This window comes from Chroicocephalus ridibundus, chromosome 3 (genome assembly GCF_963924245.1).
Source record: "Chroicocephalus ridibundus chromosome 3, bChrRid1.1, whole genome shotgun sequence".
Classification (NCBI taxonomy): domain Eukaryota; kingdom Metazoa; phylum Chordata; class Aves; order Charadriiformes; family Laridae; genus Chroicocephalus; species Chroicocephalus ridibundus.
The window spans coordinates 26,798,136-26,820,413 of NC_086286.1; the positions used below are offsets into that span (position 1 = coordinate 26,798,136).

General features: G+C 42.3%; 2 protein-coding genes across 3 annotated transcripts; one reads left to right on the forward strand and one right to left on the reverse strand.

Annotated features, from left to right (window-relative positions):
• Positions 1–446: 446 nt before the first annotated feature.
• Positions 447–6,917, reverse strand: TATDN3 (TatD DNase domain containing 3). Of its 2 annotated transcripts, none has more exons than XM_063328489.1 (10): positions 6,826–6,917; positions 6,637–6,669; positions 6,460–6,533; positions 6,202–6,286; positions 5,478–5,540; positions 4,344–4,453; positions 3,891–3,946; positions 3,563–3,675; positions 2,275–2,355; positions 447–1,864 (listed from the first exon to the last, which is right to left on the reverse strand). In XM_063328489.1, the coding sequence occupies exons 1-10, from the start codon at positions 6,889–6,891 to the stop codon at positions 1,721–1,723; spliced, it is 825 nt and encodes a 274-aa protein (XP_063184559.1). In that variant the 5' UTR covers positions 6,892–6,917; the 3' UTR covers positions 447–1,720. The 2 variants fall into 2 exon arrangements, with proteins under 2 accessions (XP_063184559.1, XP_063184560.1); XM_063328490.1 differs by having other exon boundaries at positions 448–1,864; positions 2,275–2,352.
• Positions 6,875–18,275, forward strand: NSL1 (NSL1 component of MIS12 kinetochore complex). The gene is made up of 6 exons (XM_063328488.1): positions 6,875–7,201; positions 7,429–7,513; positions 11,119–11,249; positions 13,777–13,831; positions 16,509–16,576; positions 17,186–18,275. Exons 1-6 carry the CDS (start codon positions 6,890–6,892, stop codon positions 17,462–17,464), a joined length of 930 nt encoding a protein of 309 aa, XP_063184558.1. The 5' UTR covers positions 6,875–6,889; the 3' UTR covers positions 17,465–18,275.
• Positions 18,276–22,278: the final 4,003 nt, after the last annotated feature.

The window sequence follows — 22,278 nt, forward strand, 5'->3', positions numbered from 1 at the left end:
CTGGAGGCAAACTCTGTCCTTCACCCAATTTAGTGGAGATGGTGCCTGTAGATTCAAGATAACAAATGGCTCTAACTACTCTGGGCCAAACATTCAGCAAAGATTCAGGTGTTTGCTGTTCTGAATACATGTTGTAAGAGAGACAAATTACTCAAGTTTGGTTGTTTGCTGCAGGCCAAAAACTCTTTAGGAACATTAACTCTAAGCAAAAAGCAGAACACCACAGCTGTTCTGCTAAAGACAGCAAAAAAAACCCTAAGAAACTCCTGACAATGTGGTTTTAAGAAATAGAGGAAGAAAATGTACAGGAAACCAAAAGTTTGAGATGGGTATCGCTTACATTACGAGCTTTTGCTCCCTCCCTTCCCCCCCGCCTTTTTTTTTCCCTCCTGTCTGGGAGCGGATACCTTCTCCATCTACATCCTCCTCAAGACAGGAAAAAAAAACAAACCAGCCCTCGCCTTGCAGTCCTACACCCCAAAAGGCTGACATCAGATTAATTCAGAATAGGGTATTACAAATCATTTTCCAAAGGGACAATCGGTAAGATGCTTTAACCAGGAAGACAGGAAAAAGTCTAATCTGAAAAAATCACATAGGTACCTGAGACATAGAAGACGCGTGCCCAAATCTTAAAGCCAAACGCTCTCACCATGGGCTGATATCATGCATAATTTTGTACCTGTGGTGGTCATGGACTAAGTTAATACCTGTATATTTTCTTCACCAAGCTAGTAAAACTCCTTGTAAGGTGTTAAAGCCGCCACTTCCCTAGTGGCCCTCAGAACAATTGTCATAGTTCTCCGCAGTCAGCAAAGTTTGGATCAGCATTTCAACAGGCCCACGTCCACGCAGGTGCTGTGAGGGAGCACGAGGTTCAGTTTTTAGGACACTGGCCAACGTAGCAGAATCCACAGCAGACAGGTACCCCCAAGATCTCACAAAATTGGGCTTGTCTCCGTTTCACATTCCCCATCTCCTGATACTGAGCAGTCCGAAGAGGAAGTCTTTGAAGTAATACCAAACCCAGGGTTCTTCCTTTGAATATGATTTGAAAAAAAGTCAAAGCAAACCCTTCTCAAAATAGTGAGGATCCGAGTGCTGTGAAGTTACTGTATACAAGGGGAAAGGAGAGAAGGGCTGTAATTCTTTCCTTCCAACTGTATTTTGAAAGAAATCAGAGTCGTTGCTTCTGCACCACTCGTTGAGCTCAGTCAACATGACATACAGAGAACATCCATCCCGCTCAGGTATTTTAGTGGCTCAGAAAAGGATGTGCAGTCTGCAAGTCCTAACAGGAGCTCACGTTATCACGAGTGGGCCCACAACTGAGTGACTTCCACTCAGCAGAAACTAAGGAATGAGGGGGACATTAAGCACCGCACACTACCCATCTCCCGGGCTAGGAGCAGCCGAGCAAGAGTCTGAGAAACTAAACTGACAATTTTATGGTGCTCTTCTTTACAAAGTATTCATTCAGAAACACGAGAGAGAAGCAAACGAATAACCTGTCTATCACATCTAAGAGTTGACAATGGTATGCACTGAAGAAGGTATTTGAGAAATTCACTATATTCATCCTCTGCACCTGTATAACACTCTGCTTACTTCTTGAATTTTCCAACAGCAAAACTCCACTTTAAGACAAGATGTGTGTTGGTTTTATTTATTATCCCATAAATAATAGCTGCTACAATATTATACATTTTAGCTTCTAAGTCTATAGCCGTAGAAAGTTCCGAAGTTTGGGGAATACTTTAAGTGCGTTCTGTGTAGTCACTTCTATAACTTCTTCAACTGGAATTCCTTTAATTTTGGCAATGTATTCTGCAGCAATGTAAATATTTTTTGGTTCATTTCTCACCTGAAAAAAAAAAAAAACCAGACCCAATTGCAAATCCCTACAGATGACAAATGTTTCAGATTCAGTACACACTGACACAACTTCAGTCGGACTGTGGCATCTGTGACCGAGAAATTACATGTATCTATTCTTCTTGGTTTACAGTTAGACTCAATGATCTTTAAAAGTCTTTTCCAACCTAAATGATGCTACGATTCTTGGATTATTCTCCCTTTTTGCCCATTCCTGGAATTTCTTCTCCTTTCCCAGCCTTGGGAACACAGACTTGTTCATCTCAAAATTTGCACTTGGCAACCCCTTTTGTCCCTTGTCCATGCCGACACTACTCCACTCTCCCATGCCAGTAACTAACCTCTGTAAGGCCTGGGTTTGGATATACATGCATAGAAGTCCCTCCCCCCATCACTTACCTGTTTTTCAGGCCCCAGAGCAGGAGAGTCAGTTTCTAAGCACATACTTTCCAGAGGTAACAGTTTCACAAGCTTCTGCTTCTTGAAGAAAACAAGACAGCTATTAAACGCTTTATGCACTTAGACCTGTGGGGAAAAAAATGCATGAAAGGAGGACACCCCTGCATTTAAAAGCAACGTCGAAAGACGTTGGTGCCACCATCTGCATTTTATCAACAATTTCAGAATGGAAGCAAGAATACCAAGGAGCTGCTAAAGAAGTCCCTTCAAATTAAGATTATCCTGTTTTCTAAATATCTGAAGTACCATTATCTAAACACTGAACCCATTGTTATCTATGAAATCATGTAGTTATAATTGCACAAAATACCCTTTATTTAGAGTTATCGATGTAATTTTAATTTGCTGGCTTTCTGTATATATAATATTTGTGTACCTTTTTCGCATCTCTGCTTTTACCCCTCAACCCCAGTTTGCTTTCCTTTCTCCAAGTTCCTAACCTCATCCTCCACCTATATCCATCCCTCACACCCCCTCCACTTGAATCATGCCTTTTCCTTTCTTACATTTCCTGGGCTGATCACAGAAAGCGATGATGGTGCAGGATGGAAACAGACCGCTACTCCAAAATAAGAAGTTAGCATAGTTTATGGCAGCCCAGAGTAGAAATTAAGAGAGCAGTCTCATCAAATCAACGGCTGAACCTGACCAATTCTGTCTTTAAAGCGACTTAGCTGCTTCTCTGCTGTGTGCACCTTGTGATAATCACAATTTTTCAAAGGTCTGTCACTTAGCCAACTGTGAGCAGATTTCCTTTTGTATAGAAAGTGCCATAGCATGGAGACAGAAACTAGTCCTTTTCCACGTGTCATGTCCCTACTCTAAAACAGTACAGTGAGAGAAGCTTCCAAAGAAGAGCTCACCAGAAATCACAATAAAACGAGAAAGAAAAAAAAAATGCCTATTTTCTTAACCCTTGTTTCTCAGGAATAGCTGAACTGTTTTAACCAATATTTCCCCCAAAAAGTCTAGCTAAGGCAAAAGCCCCAGGGAGAAATTTAACCAAAGTAAAAATGTGTAACACTATAAGGAACTGAAACGTCTATTGAGAAATGTCAGGTGACAGCAACCCTATGTGAGTACTGCTAGTCCCACTTCAAACTGTACAGACTTAAAGAACAAGCATATTCTTGAGCTGCACAGTGAAAACATTCCTGTTTGCCATCCTGATAAGCTGTCAGCTATCATCTGCAAGCCCCAAGAAGGAGCAAATCCCTTTAAATGTTACCTGTTCACTCCTTATAATGGAAGGAGGAATGGAGAAGAAGTATCCGGCTTTCACCCCTTCCATCGCTACAGATGGCTTCCCATCAAATGCATGAAGCAACACCTTCGTAGCACCTCAGAGAAAAGAAGCAAACCAAATCATTAGCAGTGTTTACAGTAGGTCTGTGATGTCCGCTTCCAATGAGACCTTGGTCCCATAAAGAATGAATACAGAATCTCTGCGCTATTCCTCCCAAGTTTCATGTGCACAAACTGGTGTGAGGACATGGCACAACTAAAGAAATTCGGCTGACAACAGCCATGACAGAGAAAATACATTAAAAACATACCTTGTTCCTTTAAAAGATTAATCGTTGGTCTTCCAGCTGAGCGGGAATGAACATTTCTGCACAGCAAGGAGAGGCCCGACATCAGGAAATTCAGCAAAATACATTTTTTTAAATAGTACAAACAAATTAACAGCATCTTGAAGACAATAATTAATCTGCATTACATCTTTTATCAGAAAAAAAATCTAGAGACATATATATGAATCATTTTAGCTACAGTGAAGATATAGCAACAACAAAGCAAGGACAGGACACAGAAGACCACTGTATCCAAGTGCAAACATAGGGAAAATTCTATAATTAAATCTCAAACTGGAGACTGATAGGACACTAACGCCAGTTTAATCCATGTAAGAAAAGTTCTGTGGGCTCTTAGTAACTATAAATCCTGGGAAATGTTTCCCATGTTACTGAGATCTGGCAAATTCTCCTAGTAGTATAAACAAAACGTACAAAGGCAAATCCAGGCTTCTTGCTAACTCAATCTGCTTGATCAAAACCTGTCTTTGTCCTTCCTTCTGTTCATCCGTGCTGGCAAATCTGGGAGTGAAATCTAGTCCAACCTACAATACAAGAAGAGAAGTGAAAAAATTTTACAGACCTAACGCTTGACTAAGCCACAATACCACACATAAAGACAAAAAATGCTTCGAAACTGCAAGGCATTCATAATATATATACTAGAGACTGCAATTAAAATGAGCTCAACCACAGCTCAACTCAGAAACAAACCCATTCCCAACCATAAGCTCTTCAACTATGAAAGCATTTGTGGGCAGACAGTTACTAACAAGTGTATTTAGCATTTTAATCTCTAACTGCTTTTCTGAGGTTCTAATATTCTATTGAATAGATTAAATCTTAAATCTGGATTTCCAATACAGGACCTGAATCTGTAGCTTTATCTCTACCAAAAATTACCCATTAATTCTATACTTTTTTTGATTTAAACACATTCAGGCAAAATTCAAAGTTTGTCAAAGCAGCCCCATTCACAGTTACATCAAGCAAAGTCCTCGATATACAGTACAAGTACAACATGGCAAGTTTAGCTACAAAGCTCTGCTGATAACTGCTTTTTCTGCAGCCAGTGCAGAAGCAGCCATAAGTCCCTCCAGTACCAACACACAAAAGAGGCAGACTCTACCCTAAAGCTTTCAAGCCTCGGTTAGTTTATAAACAAATGTAAGACAGGAGACAAGACATGGATACAGACAGATAAGCGATCACAAAAAAAGAACTGTACAAGCCGGTGAGGTGTACTGAAGTCACAACTTAGCCTAATTTTGTCAGGGAGGAAGGCAGGAAGGATCTGAATGAGGATAACAGTGTGACTTGACACTTCATTGTGCCAGAGAACAGGTCAAAAGACAATATAGCATAATTATGCAATTCTTCCTACTAAATCCACCAGCGTAAAAGCCATCTATTTCCTAATAACAATAATGAAGGAAAAGAGGGAATCAGGCAAATCTATGAAGGAAAGCACTTTAAGAGTTCATTAAGTTTCACTAAGTTTTTGTAGTTCTGGTGACAGATACTGCCAAAGCCATACACATTGAAACAACTTATGGAATTTTTACTTACTTCTCCGATCCCCACCAATTTATCTTTGTAGAGTTCTATAAGCGGCAACGCAGCATCCAGATCCTGCAAGAACAAACTAAAGATGCAACCCTCACTGCCCTTACAAGATGGAAGGGCTATGAGCTCAGCATTATGATTAAATTAGCATTTCCTTCATCATTCTTAAATTCTGTACCTTAAAACTTGCTATGACTGTGAGTTGTGCGGTCAGGCAGACTTTAGGAATGTGCAGAATTTCCCTTCTTTATTTAATGACCCTTCATTTCAAGTTATCTTTCCACAGGAGCATTAGAAGTAATTAAAACAAGGCCCATAAAAAGCCTGGTAACATTAAATGGCTGCAGACAGCTCTCCAAGTTTTTGGGGCGAAGGGCACAAAGGGTCGCCTTACACTTCCCATACTAACAAAGGGACATCTGCAGACACACACCCATGCTGTTTGCTGTAAGTAACGCACTCACTTGGGATTCCTAAAACTGTTTCGCTTCAGTAATACTGCCAGATGACTCCAGTGAACAATTCTGCTTTAGGACTAATGCGGACAAACGGATGCACTAAGAGACACAGGGATTTGGTCCGCTGGGTCTCCTGTATCACAGAAGCGCAGAAAAATCACTGGGCAAATCTGAAGTTCAATCAGGCAAAGCAGAGCATCCCATCGTGCGCCCCGAGCAGTCCCAGCAGGGTTTTATAGCTGCGCTGATCTAATGCGATGGTATTTTACCTTCAGAATAACACTGCGCTGCTCCTCCGGCGAAACCTCTTGAACCGGGTGAACTCCCAGGCAGGGCAAAACAAACCCTGGGAACCTGGGAGCGTGAAACGACAGAGAAAACAAGCTTAAAGTCAAAAAGAACGGCCGGCCCAGCCAAGGAAGACAGCGGGACTTCCCTCCCCACGCTTGGCTCCCGCCAAGGCGCGGACCCCGCGGCCGGGACGCGGGTGGGCGCCGGGATACTCTATCCCCCCGCCGTCCTCGTACCTCTCAGAGAGCGCCACGACACTGCGGAACTCCTCCGCCCGCTCGGACACCACCACCAGCGCCGACACCGCCGCCTGCGACAGACACAAACCCCCAGCCCATTGAGGCCAGGCCAGGCCAGGCCGGGCGGTGGGGCCGAGGAGGAGCGGGGGAGAGGGTTGTTGCCGGCTGCCTCACCTGCTCCGCCTCCCGCACTACGGCCGCCACGTCCTGCAAGAGACAAGCACCGCCTTAGCACCGAGGCCAGGCCAGGCCAGGCCAGGCCAGGCCAGGCCAGGCCAGGCTAGGCTAGGCTAGGCTAGGCTAGGCTAGGCTAGGCCGGGCCGGGCCGGGCCGGGCCGGGCCGCCGGCCCCTCCGCGCCTCACCGTCTGGAAGCAGGGCGCCGCGAGGTGGCAGTGACAGTCCACCGGCCCCACCACCGCTGCCGCCATGCTGCGCCTGGGTCTGAGGGGAAGAGGCGGGAAGGCGGCGGGTTCTGCTTCCGGGCCGGCATTTTCCCTGCGTCCGAGGCGGGAAATGGCTGCCGGCCCAGCGTCGCCGTTGTTGCCGCCGCCGCCTCCGCAGGAGGCGGGCGCGGGGCAGCCGCCTCCCAGCCCGGCCGCCGCCGTCTGGCGGGACCCGCGAGTGCGGTGCTGCTCCCGGCGCGGCCTGGGCGAGGTGATGGCGCTCTGCGCCCCCTTCGTGCGGGCCCTGGCCCAGGGGCAGCCGGGCGGGTCCGCCGCCGCGGGAGACGCGCTATGGGTGAGGCTGAGGCGGGGAGCGGGGAGGCCCGGTGCTGCCGGGACTCGTCTCTGGGCGCTTGTGCCCGCTTCTGTCAGGGGCCCGGCACAAAGCTGAGCCGACCCGTGGTGTCAGCCCAATTTTCCCCGAGGTAGTCAATTTCGTGCGGCAGGAGGGGCTTTTCCAGGTGTACTTGTGTTGTAGCCGTGCCTGAAGGATGGCTTCTGAAGCTCTCCCATCTCTTGCAGAACTTTGAAACAGCGGTGCGGGAGAATGTTACGATTAACGGGCAGCCCTGGGAGGAGACTTCGGAGGACTGCAAGCTGCAGAGCGGTATGTGTTGGTTTTCATTCATTTCCCGCTGGATGGTTTTGTTTTGGTTTCTGCGTGTGGTGTTCTTAATTGGGCGGGTTTTCCCCCAGCTGTCTGCGGCAGTAAGGATGTTCACGGAGAAGGTAAGGTCAAACACCAGCTCAGATGTGCCCACGAGAAGATCTGAAGTGCTGCACTGCAGGACCACAATTCTTACAGAGCAGTGTTTGTAAAGAAAAAGAAGGGTAACCAATACACGTAGGGATCTGTATCCAAGAGAAAAGTGAAGGGGAGGTGCTTTATCTGAAGGACCATTGCTTGTTTGACATTTCTGTCAAGATCCTTACAGATCTCAATGCACGAGTTCCATCTATGACTAGTATGGTGCCTGCCTGACTTAAAGGATCTGTCCTTGACTACCAGAGAAATGTCGCTTAGAGACACCCGAAGTATCTGATATTACCATGGGAAAAATAAAGGTTTCACTAGGTTTAGTAGCAGCTGTCTTGCCGAAAAGTCTACAGCAACCTTTTAGAAAGGTGGTATTTCAAAGCAAGATTTTTTCATTTGGGTGGTTACAAAAAAAAGGTGTTCTATTTAATTGTCTCCTTTTATTAGAATAAAGAGAGTATTCAAAATTTAATTGAATAGGGTAAGTTGATCTATTTTTAAAGCTAGAACAGTGCAACAGGATCCATATTTGGAGGCTTCGCATCCTCTCTGGGCAGCCATTTTCTGTGTTTGACTGCCGTGTTGGTGATAATTTTCTTCCCTGTGGCCTGTTGAAATGTGGCATTCAAGCTAGGGTGGTATGGTCCAGGTAGATGAGAATCCTGTCTGCATCATTGAGCTCAGAGAGTAGCATTCAACGGTTCATACCTTTTACAAGCAGAGTTCCTCAGGTGTCTGCTCTGGGACACGTTCTTTTTAATGTGTTTGTTTATCCATGACCGGGGAGGAGATGGAAGATGCTTTCACCCAATTTGCAGCTAACATCAACCAGGTTGGTGTGCAGTGAATATGACCATTCAGGGGAATGTAAACAGGCTGGAGAAACGCATCTATGGGAATCTCATTAAATTCAACAAGGACAAAAAGCAAAGCCCTAAATCCAGGAACGGGTAACCCCCTGCAGAGGTACAGGATGAAAAGGACCTAGGGGTCCTGGCAGGCTTACTCTGAGCCAGCCTAATACGCTGTGTTAACGGAGTGTAGTCAGTAGATCCAAGGAAGTGATTATTTACAGCACTTACTAGAGCACATCTGGAGTAGTGCGTGCGTTTTTGGACTCCCCCAGTATTGGGACATTGTTGATAAACTGGAGTGAGTTCATCACAGGCTGCCAAGATGGTCAGGGGAGTGGAGCACTTGCTTTATGGGCTGAGACTGAAGAAACTGGGCTTGTTTAGCCCAGAGAAGACAAGCCAGCCTTCCAGTACCTACAAGGATGTTACTGAGAATATGGAGCCAGGCTGTTTGTTGAGATGCACAGAGGCAAGGGTCGTAAATAAAAAGGGGAGGTTCTGATTTGATTTAAGAACATAATAATTCACTGTTGGGATAACTTAGCATTAGAAAAGGTTGCCCAGAGAGCTTGTGTAGTCTCCAGTGCTAGAGGCTTCCAAGAACCAACTGGATGAAAGCCCTGAGCAACCTGGTTTGGACTGTGTGTTGGCCGAGCTGTGAGCAGGAGGCTTGAGTCAGGAGAGACCTCCTGAGGGCCCTCCCAGGCTGAGTGATTTTGTGCTGGGGACATTGGCCAAGGTCTGTTCCTATCAAGAGACCCTAGTGGTATGTCTGTTTCTACTATTTAATATAGAAATCAAGTATATGTTTATAATTATTGATATATAGTCATATGTAATATATACAATATTTTTATAATTATTTTTTATAATTGTTTTTTGAATAATAGTAGTGGGGACTCTTGTTAGTCTGGTGTCCAAAGAAAATTTCAGTGCAATTCATTTCCTTGCCTGTGTTAGTGTTAGATGCTCCTTGCCTTTAACTTAATGCTTTTTACAGTTGCACAAAGCCAAAAATACAAGTATATTAAGCTAGCTATGGAGAAGGAGCTCCTTGAACTGTTTTTTGGTCAGGAGGTTTCTGCAGTTGTTCTAAAATGATAAAACTCAACTCCTTTGACTGCAAAGTCAAAAATGCACTACAAAGTCTTGCAGTGCAAAATGCTGAACCAATTGGGGCTCACTTCACTAATTCCAGTTTGCTCAAAAATTCTTGAGAGGATTTTCTTAACAGGAAAACTTTGACCAGATGGATAGTATTTTCAGTAAGCTAGCCTTTGTCTATACAAGCCTAACATTGTGCCAGCTGAGATGCTGTCATCTTCCAGCAGGTGTAAGGACTGTATTGTACTTTTTAATTTGATGTAAATTTACTCATTTGCCTATCTCTGATCCAGTTTGAGTCACCAAATGATCTGGCATTTTGTGCCTTTGGTGTTTAGGTTGACCGGTGGCTCGAGTCTTTCCTCTCTATACTTAAATGATTTCATAAAACAAACAAACCAAACAAACCCACAGGCTCCTAAAAACCTTGATTTTGCCTTTCTGAGGTTTACAATCACCTGATTGTACACAGATTGACCGAGAGAGGGTGCTCAAAATCCATTCTTTACCACTAGTTTTCTTCTACAACTCTCAGTTTTTGTAGTTTGTAATGATGGCATGTGATGTCGGGACAGTGCAGGCATTTACTTGTCTAAATTTTGAAACCAGTTTTAAATTATTATTTCAGGCTTTTAAAATTGTTAAGTTTGATTGCAGTCTCGGAGAAGCTATGTACCTGTAGTAGGGTAGCAGTAGTCAAAACACTTTAGTCAAGAGCTGAAAATATGTTCTAGGTATTTAGCCTAATCTTATAATTTGAAAAGCAAGCTATGAAAGTTAGCTCCTACCACATACAGTCTCTGGGGCCTGAGGTGTTGAAAGCAGACATGTTTTGGTTTTTTTGCAAACTCCATGTGACTAATAGTTACAGATGTCCTCAGGATGCAGTGTAGTTCAAGGAACTGGATTTCATTAAGGTTATATATTTAACCTTATATAACATATATAACCTTATATATGATATAAGGTTATATCATCATATATTCTCAAAAATTCATAGATGGATTTTAAAATTAATCTGTATATCTGTGCTCTACATGATATAAGATCAGTTAGGCTTCAAATTACTGTTTGGACAGTTGGTGTTTGTTGAAGGGTTGTGAATGACACAGATTAAGCTGCATCTTGCACTGCTTCCCGTCAGTTGAAAAACAAATTATCTCAAAAGATAACCATTTATTTGTGAGACTTTCTTCGTAGATTCAGAGTTCATAGAGAAATGTTTTGGATTTTTTTCCCCAGATGGTTCCCCTCTTCGCCCACCCCACCACTAGCTCATTTACTTCAAAAGTAACTGGCCATTATTGTGTTGTGTTCCAGTTTCTATATTGCCTTAATTAAGAGATCCAAGACAGATATATTTATCTTTTCATTGATAATCAAGCACGATTTCTTATTTCAGATCTAAAGCTGTCTTTTTCCTTATACCTTTGTCTCAAATTAAAAAAAAAAAAGTACAAGAATCCTACAATAACTTTGTGTATTCATCATTTTTAGGTTCCAGCATCAAAATTCTTGAAGATCAATTTGATGAACTAATAGTAGAGACAACAACAAAACGTAAACAGTGGCCTAAAAAAATACTGATGCATGCTATCCAAACCATGAAAGCAGAGCAAGAGATGCTGGTAAGTAACCTAAGATTTTCAGTAAACCTTTGCATATAGTAGCTGCTGACCACATGTAACTTGAAGAAATAAATCATCAAACGTTGACCTTTAAGCTCCTTCCCATAGTTGCTTTTGATTCTTTGTCATATAATGAAACTGTTTCTTTGCATTAATTTGCTCTGCAGTAAAATGAGAGTTACTACAAAGTGTTGTGACTATTGAGTGAATTGGACCTGCAGCACAGTTCAGCAAGTCACTTAAGCAGATTGCTTCAACATGATGACTCGTCATTTACAAGCCAGGATACACCTATTTACCTTGTCAAATCCGGGTTTCTGAAATCCTTGGCTGAAGGCTGGTTGACATACTAAATGTTATGATACGTACAGAGAGATATTATCATGTGCAGTAGATGACTGTTAAAAAGATGTCTGTTTTCCTAAGCACTTTTGTTGAGCTAATGACTACATTGAGTAAGTACTTTCAGTAATGAAAGAAAAAAAAGAGTGAATTAATGAATAGGTGCAGTAATTTCTCTGTTTTTTTGACACTGAATGTAAAGTAATTACTGACATTAAACAACCCAGTCATGTCCTTCATTGCTAAATTTCTTTCCTGTGGTTACATTAGGCCTGCTTTTTGCTTACCTGCTGATTAACTATGAGTCAATTTTCTTTGGTAAAAGAAAAAAGGACAAGAGGCAATGGGCACAAGTGGAAATACAGGAAATTACATTTAACCATTGAAAAAAACATAAAAAGAACTGTGAGGGTAGTCAAACACTGGCACAGGGTGCCCAGTTTCCATCCTTGGAGATACTGATGGAGATATTCAAAACCTGATGAGGCCCCGAGCAACCTGCTGTAGTTGGCCCTGGTTTCAGCAGGGGCTTGGACTAGACCGTCTTGAGAGGCCCTTTCCAGCTTCAGCTATTCTATGATTCTATATTAAAGAAGACAGGGATTTTTTTAGAAAGTTGTTTAAGAGCTTGCATTGCATTTCTGAGGACTAAAATTGACAAAAGTAACTCCAGATTAGGCAGGCATAGATGATTTACAGTAAGTAAAAGTGCATGGGTGTATATTTGTCTTAAACCTGAGATATTTTCTAACATATATTGCCTTTTGTGATCTCTCTGTCTTGTCAATACATCAAGTATGTGAAACAAACCCAAAAAAAACAACTAAAATAAAATATGTTATTGCGTAACACCAAGATTTAACAAGACCTTTTAATCTTTCTGCAAAAGGAAAACTACATTCTACCTGAGTCACAAAGTGGATTAGTTATTTAGAATGCGCCTCTCACTACCATTTTTCTGTTGCTGATCTCTCCAAATCTTACACCGCCACAGCTAGATGATTATTTTAATTGAAAGTGTCTGCAAAATATAGAAAGGTTTTACTTTACCTCTGTAAATGAAGTGGCTTATTTACAGAGCTACTCAGCTACTTCTGCAAAGGTAGTAGTGGTTTTTCTACTTTTGGTTGAGGAATTTTTATGTTCTTTTTGGACCCTAGCTACTCCTGTGATGCATGTTTTCTGAGGCATAAAGAGCAGGTATGAAGACGCGGTAATTAACTGCAGTTTATCTGGAGACAACCACTCATTTAGTGTGGTGATCTCCCTAAAGAGATCATCCTGTAGGTTTTCAGTCAAAACATTCTGTTATGTTTGAGGATAATGTTTGTTGTTCTGCTTGGAGCTGAAGTTACTGTAAACTTGCTAAGAAGATGTGTGAACTGTGAAAAATTTGCGCTGGTAAAAACTACAGAGAGGAATAATTAACTTTCTTCCTACTTGTTTTTGGTTGAAGTAGGTTGAGGCTCCTGAAGTGGAGAAAATACTAACTTGCAGATGATAAAACTTAGGTTTCCATGTCTTTGCTTTGTTTCCTTCTTCCCCAGTAGTTACTTCTGTTTCCACTTTTAATATAACTAAATATTAGTTATATTCAGTATTTATTATTAGTTAACTTCATGTCACAATAATTAACTGATGTCAAGTCACAAGACTCACAGTAGGACCAAAGAGCCAGAGGCTGGTCTGTGAAGGAGACTGTTATTATTCATGCATAAGTAATTACAGGGCTAGAATGTAGTCATTTAAATAGTTTTCTTTTTCTTAGCTTTTTGTCTTAATGTACCCTTTGTTCGACTTTGGTCCTCTGTGAAAGCGTACTGTTTTTGTGAATGGCTCCTTAGAAGCCAGAGCAGCTCTGTTTCCTCTGTGGTGCAGCAGATGGCAATGCTTCTTCCAAAATGCCTGGATTTCAATTTAGTTCTCATGCTTTAATAACCAGAATCCTGCAAACTAAAGCTGATCTTGGAGACATGTTTGCAGTGAACTTAAACTGTGTTAAGCAGGACACTGTTTCCAGTAACTGAGTATCTGTAACTGTACCTCTAATACATTCCTTATCTAAATTATTCCACCGCCAACTCACTGTATTAGCCTCTCTCCATTGTTCTGACTGCTATGTGTATATTAGATATCTATTAAACTAAGAGGGTATTTCAGAACTTTTCTTTTTTTTAATATGCAGAAGCTCTACCAGCCTTTTGTAACACCAGAAGAGATAAGATTGCAGCCTTCTCAAGGTAAAGATTTTGCGGGGAGGGGAACTGTACTGAGGAAACACTGCCTACCTTACTGGCTAGCTGTAAATGCTTAAGAAGCTTTCTTTAAACTTGTTTAAAATTATTGACTGTTGAAATAATTAAATAAAGCAGCTAGAAATTTGTCATAACTGAATGTGTTGGAGCATCAGTTTGTTGTACCCGTTTCTCCTCTTCTGAGTGCTGTCTGCTGTTAGGTGCTGTACTTAAAAGCAAAAGCTGGCCACTGTGTGGGTGTTGGGTAGAAATTGTCCCAGAGCTACCTTCAATAGGTTTTCTTACTTCTTTAATCACCGCTAGTGGAGGCCAGATAGGGAACTAGATGGATCGCTGACATTATACTTTGACCGTTCTTGTGTTTCCTTTTACACGAATACTAGAAATTCTTCAGTCTCTCTTCCTAATCAGTCAGTTTCTTCAGGGAATTGAAAGCAGTTGTGTAGTACTCAGTGATGGCAGTGTTGACTCTCCTAACTTCCAAAGTAGGCATCAGATTTTGTCCTGCCTGCGTCATTTGTAAGTGTTGATGAAAAAGAAAACCGCAAACAACATCCTAAGTTTGCGACATGCTTCTGAAAGATTCCTTGTACAAAATCCTTGGAAGAGGGTGGTGTATTTTGTAGTTGGTGATTGGAATGTGCTTTTTTGAGGCTGGCCTTAAGAAATTGAAAGTTTTGTCTTGCCTGTTTTTAAGTATTGAAAGATGACAAAATTTACCAATGCTGTTCTGAGTTGAGAAGCGTGGTTGCGGAGCCCTCACGATGGGTTACTGCACATGATATAAAGCTGGTGTAACAAGCAGTGGTGTTAACGTTTGAGAAGCTGAGCTTAGTCTTCCAGTTCTCACCCTGCTGATCTGACTTCACTCTAGGCATCATTTCCTCTTTGTAAACAGGAGACATTGCTTCCAGAAATGCCAGCCTGTGCAGCAAAGCAGCTAAAAGGAGCAGTAAACAGTGTCACTTCATAGCTGCGTTTCTTTTGGTTTCTGGTGTCCAGATCTGTGTTTTTCTGATGTGAATTAACTACTTCTTGTAAGTTAGTAACAGCTTACACTATGGTATTGCCTTTTTAGGTTTGGTAACAGCGAAGTCCTAGACAATATAGCATAGAGTTTGTGCTGAATTTTAGTATTATGTAGTCTTTGGGAAGCTTATGTATCCCAGTTTAGCAAGCACAGTGGCCAGAAACCAAAAATGTTTAGATTACTCAATACCTTTCATTTCCTTTTTTCATTTCCCTATGTTTTGGAAAGCCTTCAACACTGAGGAATATAATGCTGTCCATGTCAAGCTGAACTCCTGCAGGCAAATTTCATTTAACTGTGTGTCAGTCTTTCTGTATAACTGGAGTAATCCAAGTAATTATTTTTACTTTTACTAAACTCCCTCCCTGCTATTTCATAGGGTCACCAGTCTTTTAATCCCAATACTCTACAAAGAATCCTCCATTATAGACATATCCTTCTTTTAGAGAATGTCCATTCATAGACCTCAGTGGTGTGGTCAGAGAGGCTGCTGTAGGACTGGTTTTCCTTCCAAACTCTGAATGATGGTGAATTTTAGCATCCATGTTCATACATGGATTGTGCGTTCCTAAACCGTGTCTGATCAGCATATTGGGCATGCGGAGAGACAATTTAACAAAACACGGTCTCTTGCTGCTTACTACGTTTCACCAGGGGATCACTGTCACCCTGTGCTAGAATACAGTGATGGACTAACATTGTATCCTGCAGAAAAATAATAGTAGTGGAGGCGAAACTGCATAGTTCCCAGGAGCAGGCTCACTTATCTGCTGATTTTAAGTTTTTGTTGATGGCGTAGCATTGCAGACAGAATAATGGTGGACAACATGCAAAACAGTTTTATAATAATTTAAAGAGTTTAACTCTTGAGTAAAGAATTAATCGTCAAAAATGTATATTGTGTTGATGATCTTATCATATTGTTAATGCAATTAAACATATGCCATTTTCCCCCAGTATTCTGCACCTACTTCACTGTTCCTGAAAGCTTCTTTTTCTTTCTTTTCTTATTAAGCCAGAAGAATTAATGCAGTTCATGTTGTTCACACTTGGTTCTTTTTTATTCTTGGTGTTAATGCTTGGTAAGTTAAGCTAGGAGAAAAATGTAGCCTTTATTGTAAAAGCTGACTTGTTGGAGCTCTAACATTATTTCCATCCGTCTCCCCTCCCCTTATGGAAGGAAATGGGTTTCCTTCATCTCATTTTCTCCACAGTTATGTTTATTCTACTTCTTTCTTGCAGTATCATCAAATGTAATATGAGCTTGAAAGGTTTGAAAACAGATCTTTTCTTTGTATTTTTCTTTATAACTGTTCCCTTCCTTTATGTCATATACTGTCTTTGTGTCTCATGTTTTGTTTAAGCTGTAGGTTTTCTAGTGAACAACTTTGTGGCTTGCTATAATTGAGACTTCTAGGCGCTGCTACATTTTGAGTGATAAAGAGTAATCATAGTAAGATAAAACATACAAGCTGTTGTCCTCAGTGCTATAATGAAAGGGATGTGTTGTAGGTTTAGGTTTTACACAGGGACTCTACTGCTTTTCTGTCCAATTTCTAAGAAGTCAATAGCAACTATTGGGGGGGCGGATTTTGTTTCAGAGGTTTATTTGGGCTTTATGTTTTTCTGTAGATGCTTACATCACAGATTTGAAGCAGGTGACAGAAATGGCATCCAAAGAGATCGGTGCGGCAATGAAGGTGAGATCTCTGTGTGCTCCAAGAGGATACTTTTTATTTTCTTGATGTGAGAACATGTCATGAAACAGGAGTTCTAACTCATCTTGGTTATGGTTTTGTACAAAAAAGCCTGCGTGTGTATTTTTGGAAGCAAGTACCTCTTTAGGTTTGGACTGCTGAAGTTGTATCTGTAAAGCATTCCCCTTCTCATGGTAGTAAGGAAGATTACCCTGTGGCAATGGGAACTATTTTTTACAGAGATTTTAGTACCTGAAGCATGTGGAAAATAAAACATCTTTTGAAGACCTGTACAACTTGATAGAGCATGTGACATTTGTTACTTCAGTACCAGCTTAGACATGAACCATGGTGTTCCTGTGATACTTACTCAGCTTAAAGGCGTAATGAAGGAACATTTAAACTCTGTATACTCTTTGCATGGCTTGTGAGTGCAGACCCTGGTCACTATTAGGCTGGTAGCTCTGACTTCCCAACCTTCACCTGCCATCCTAAGGATCATCTCTGCAGACACTGAAGCTTTTGTGTCTGTCAGATCTAATTAACACATTTCATTCATTGTAACTGTTACTTTCCCCATGTAACTTGAGGTACTTGGGTTTGTTTTTGCAGTCTCTCCCAGCGCTAATAGAAAGAGCAGAAGGTTTTTCCCAAGCGTTAACTTGGCAACCAACCTTGGAACTCAGCAAGCTGCGGCAAGAAGTCTTTGCTGGTTGCAAGGCGAAGGAGGAGAAGAATGTCCAAAATCTCATATCACCAGGAGAAGTCACACCAACAGATGCTGATACCAGGAAAAATCCTTGTGTTTTGCTAAAAAGAAAAAAAGCTGCAGATTCACCAACAAGAAGACGCTACCCGCTTCGACGCAGGAAAATTGCTCTCAGTGCATGAATTTCTCATTTGGTATTTTCAGATTGGAAACTCAGTTGTACTCTTGTTCAGTGCGCTCAGTCTTTTTTTCTTAAACCTTTGTCTCCTTCTAATTTTAGTGCTATACATGGGAGCTTCCTTAATTATCTTGTCTTTGCTCTTTTTAAATATTTCCGTTTTTACTGTCATACCGATGGTATATGAAAGCCTGTGCGTACCAGTAACATCTGATATCCAACAAGTACATTTGCTGATTAACACTCATTTTTTTGCTCTTTTATTACAGCATTTAGCTTGAGTCGTCATGCTTCTCAGAGTTGTGCACATGCTTTATGTACATGGGCAGTCTTTTAGTAAACCACTAAATGCTCGTTTACATTAAGCATGCACCTTCATTTATTACTGAGGTGGGTGGGTATTTTTTTATAAATAAATGAAAAAGAAATTCACACTGGAGCGTATTGAAAACACCAAATTTGATATGATGTTACAGTTTTTAGAAAATCCATGCGCAAATGTGACACTGGTCCCTGCTATTCCACCTTTCCTGCATTTAGGTCAGCTGGACTTATTTATGGTCCTGTTTGTTTAAACTTGGATTTTTAGTAATTGTATATATTTACTTGCAGTGTGCCCTTCTGGACAAGGATTTGACCATGCACATCTTACCATCTGGTATTTCGTTTCATGTAATGCAATTATGCTGTCTGGGGTTTTCCGGGACAATATTTCTGCAAATTACAGGATTTTGACTTGGGTCATGTACGCATTTGTGATGTTTCCCTGAGCTTTAAAGATCATTATAGGCTACCAATAAATGGTATTAAGTTGAGCTAACTTACTTTTTTTTTTTTCCTTTACACATTAGTACTTAGGCAATTGCACAGAAGTACTAAATTGAGTTGTGCCTTAACCGTTCATAACTTTTTCTGGTTTATGATCGCATGTGCTTGCAGTAAAATGCTCATGTCTAATATTTAACGTATTTCTCACACAGTAAATGGAGGGGTTTTTTTAGAAGCTGTATTAATGAAATGTACTGTGGTAAGAAGATAGGTCCAACTTAATGTCTAAAAGACTGAAAATTTTCAAGAAAACTTGATAGATTTTAGCATTTGTTTTATAAAGGTGAGCATCTGTACTGAGACTTTGTGTATTTAATCATATGTAAATATTTGTTTCCTGTCGCTCTTGTATGTACAAATATGTGTTTTTATACAAAGTAAATTAAATCAATTAAGGAAGATCAAAGTTTCAGATAATGTTGTCAGTTCTAATCCTGGAATAGATGGTGACTGAACAGTGCGTGTACTTCAGAAGACATCTGTGATAAATTTTGGCTCGAGTAACTGAAGTAGTTCCATTTACCGCCTTTGAACTCACAACTGTTATTAATCTCAGGGCTACAAAGCGTCTAATGTAAGAGAGGACAGGATGTGAGAGGGACTGGAGCGGCGAAGCTGTGGAACGTGTGAGTGGGACGGTTTTTCACACAGCAACTCGCTATTCTGGTGGCTTTGAGTACGTGTGCTCCATGCTGCCGTGAAAATCCCCACCATGGCTTTCTTCACCAAGATCCACAGATACTCTTTAGTCTGAGTGTTCCTAGAATAAGGTGACCCCTGCAAGATTTTGCATGGCTACCATTATAGTATTTGAATGTTTTTTGTGTTAATAGGAAGATTCCCTGCTAGTCTGTATGAATAATGATTGGCAAGTACAGAAAATAGCTAGGAACAGGCACATCTCTCTGAAGAGGTCCTATCAAAAATGGACAAGGTAGGACGAATGCCTTAAGAAATAAGGAGGGAGAGCACCGTGGATTAAGACTTAATAAGCGAATTAATGAATTCCCCCTACGGTGCATGTTAGCGTTAAGAGATTGCAGAACGGTTGGTGCGCATGGGATTTGAGGGAAGAGGGATCAGGTGCCCTGAGCTAGGGCAGTCGGGCCTTCTGCTGTGGCCCTGGTTTCAACCGCAGCTGGGTGGAAAAAGAAGACCAACGCGTCTGGAAATGCTCGCCACATCAATAGTGTAAAGAAGTATGAAGAAAACAACAAGATTCCAAATACAGCATATAAACTGTGATTTTACAAATCTGATGGCTACTTTTGGCCCATCGGCACTGGAAGGTGTCAGAGGACCTTCCTTTAAATGCAAGTTCTGTGATGAGCTAAACTCGACACTTGATGTTCAGCTGCTTGTTCAATGATTATTAAAAATTTCTACAGCAAGTGATCTCTGCAACTAGCCCCACCTGGGATCTGTTCTTCCCACTAGCAGAAATATATAAAATACTTCATTTTTTTCCCATTCCAGTAGCCTTTTGTCCTTCAGTTAACTTTTCATAGAAATCAGCAGTGTTGTGCAAGACAAGCGTCTAATCGGGCTTCTACTGAAATGTCACAACATCCAAACTTCTTATTTTTAACTCGAGGCGAATTGGTGTTGCATCAAGAAATGTCTGGTAGTTTTTCTTTATATAGCCCTTGAATTTTGTAAGACAGCTCAATGGTGATGGATGCTTGGGAACATTTGCAAAGCACGTTTGAATTCCTTGGCTTTTTGGGGTGAGGTGGAACGTCTCGCTGTTTGTCAGCCTGTACTGTTGCTCGTGAGGCTGGGCCATCCCTACCCAAGAAAAACTTGCAAATTGGAGCGATGTCCATGCACATGTTTGCTTCGTGTAGTTGCTGAACAAAGGGGATTGCAAACAAAGGGGATTGCAAACAGTGTGCTGGGAAGCTTCTCTTTCAGAAATCTTCATGTGGACACCGATGCCTGTTTGGAAGCTCGGTTGCGCTGGTCCTCTGAAACCCTGTTCCGATACGTGCCATTCTTCAGAAGAGCCAGGCCATGCTGAGCTGCGTTCCGCCACTCTAAGTCTGCATGTGTGTAGGCTGCTTCAGGGCAGACAAAAATCACTGATAAACTGCCATTATAAAATGTAAACTCAGCTGACTAGACTGCTTTCTGGGCTTGTTTTCTCTCCTGCATAGAAACGCTCTGCCTTTACTGCTGCGTTACCTGGAATTACTGTGTAGGCATTTCTACAGATGTACCAGAGATAGCTTTAGTACCGAGCAGAAACTTGTTCCCACAAGCAAATTCTGACTTTTCATTTCCTTTGCCACTTTGAACAAGAGCAGACTGTACTCAGGCTCAAGGGGACCGTCCCGTGACTTGTCCCATACTCGTGGGATCCCAGAAACCTTACTCTACAGCTGCCGGGCGTTGTTTGATGAAGTAGATATTTATGCAGTACTAATAAATTCTTGGTAAGCTGCTGAGACTTGATGCTGTTAGCCTGCTTGTGCAGTTGCCATTAACGGCAGCGTTATTCTTGGAAAAGCACGAGGGCTTGGTGTGGGGTCAGTTCGAAGTCTCTCTGTGGAAGGGGGCTTTTTTTCCTGCAGATGGCTCTGAAGGGCTGTTGAGGTATTTTGTCCGCATCGTTCATAGATTTTATTGCAAGAGAATATACCTGTTGCCTGAGTTTATGAAAACACTGTTTACTTCAACTGTGCTTAAGTTACAAAAGCAGCAAGGAGCCCAGCGCTCTGTTTTTAAGCAACTGCCCCAAGGAAGTCTTTGCTCGTGTCCATATTTCTACTCGTTTTCTTTAACTGTGTGATGTGTAGTTAATGCAAAATTGGACTGTTTCAAAGGAGCGGTTGAGAGCAATTCACCCTCTAATCGCTCACCGCCTGGCGGCCAGGGCTGCCTTCCAGGAGATGGTGGTTTGGATCCTCTCAGCTGGAGAACTGCGCTGAACCCACAACTTCTGCTGCCTCCATGAGAACCCCCTTGGTGAGCATCCTCGCATTGCCATGTTGGACGACGGGGGAAGGGAGAAGCAAGGCTGCTTTTAAAGAAACCAGAGGGCTGGGAACATCCTGAAAGATGTTTGGGAGACCCAGGGCAGGTAAGGTCAGGGTGATGGAGAAGATGGAAGATGGAGACATAAGCTGCTTTGAGGTGGAACAGCTGGGGAGAAGGGAAATCCAGCTCGGGTTTTCCAGTAATGCTGGTGGTCCCAGAGCCTGCCAGGAAACCCGTGGCAGAGCGCAGACCTTGGTTTGACTCTTGGGCTCATGGGCAGTGTGGTTCTCTCACCTTCAGCATGAACTGTGAGCCAGACCTTCCTGAAAGGATGGTCTATATTTACTCAGTTTGCAAACTTTGTAACCTCATCTTTGTCTGAGCTGGATGACTCAAACTTCTCAGGAAACCAGAAAAATAGGGAAGTATTCGATTTATTAAGATACCTGGGGCTTTATGACTGCCTGCCCTGCAGCTTGGGGGTACGTCACCCTCCTGGCATGGATTTGCCCCTGTGAGTTGAGCAGAGCCGGGAGTGCCGTTAGTTGCCATATACAAATGCACCTACGGTAGAGTGAGGATGTTGCTGAAGTACCTGTCGGTGCAAACACCTTCCTTCCCTTCAGAGCGAGGGCCAAGATAACGGTTCCATTAAAACGCAAGGAAAATGTTTGGAGGGGTAAAAGAAACGCTGTTCAGTCTGTTAAAATGCTCCCCTCAGAACGGTTGAACAGAGACATTTTTGTCTGCGGCAACTGTGTTCTCAGCGATCCTTGTCCTTCGCCTTTACAAGAAGCCCGTGGCATTTCCTTATTATTTAAAGGAACAGGGCGAGTAGCGAAAGCGAAAATCGCTGTATCCCAGCACCGATGCCGTGTCCTCACGCCCGTGAACCCGCAGCTGAGCCGGCTGTCTCCTCGCTGGAGCTCACGCCGCTTTGGAGAGCCCATGTCGCAGGAGCGCGGCGGGCAGGAGCGGCCGGGGGTGAGCCGGCCCCGAGCACCGGGGGGA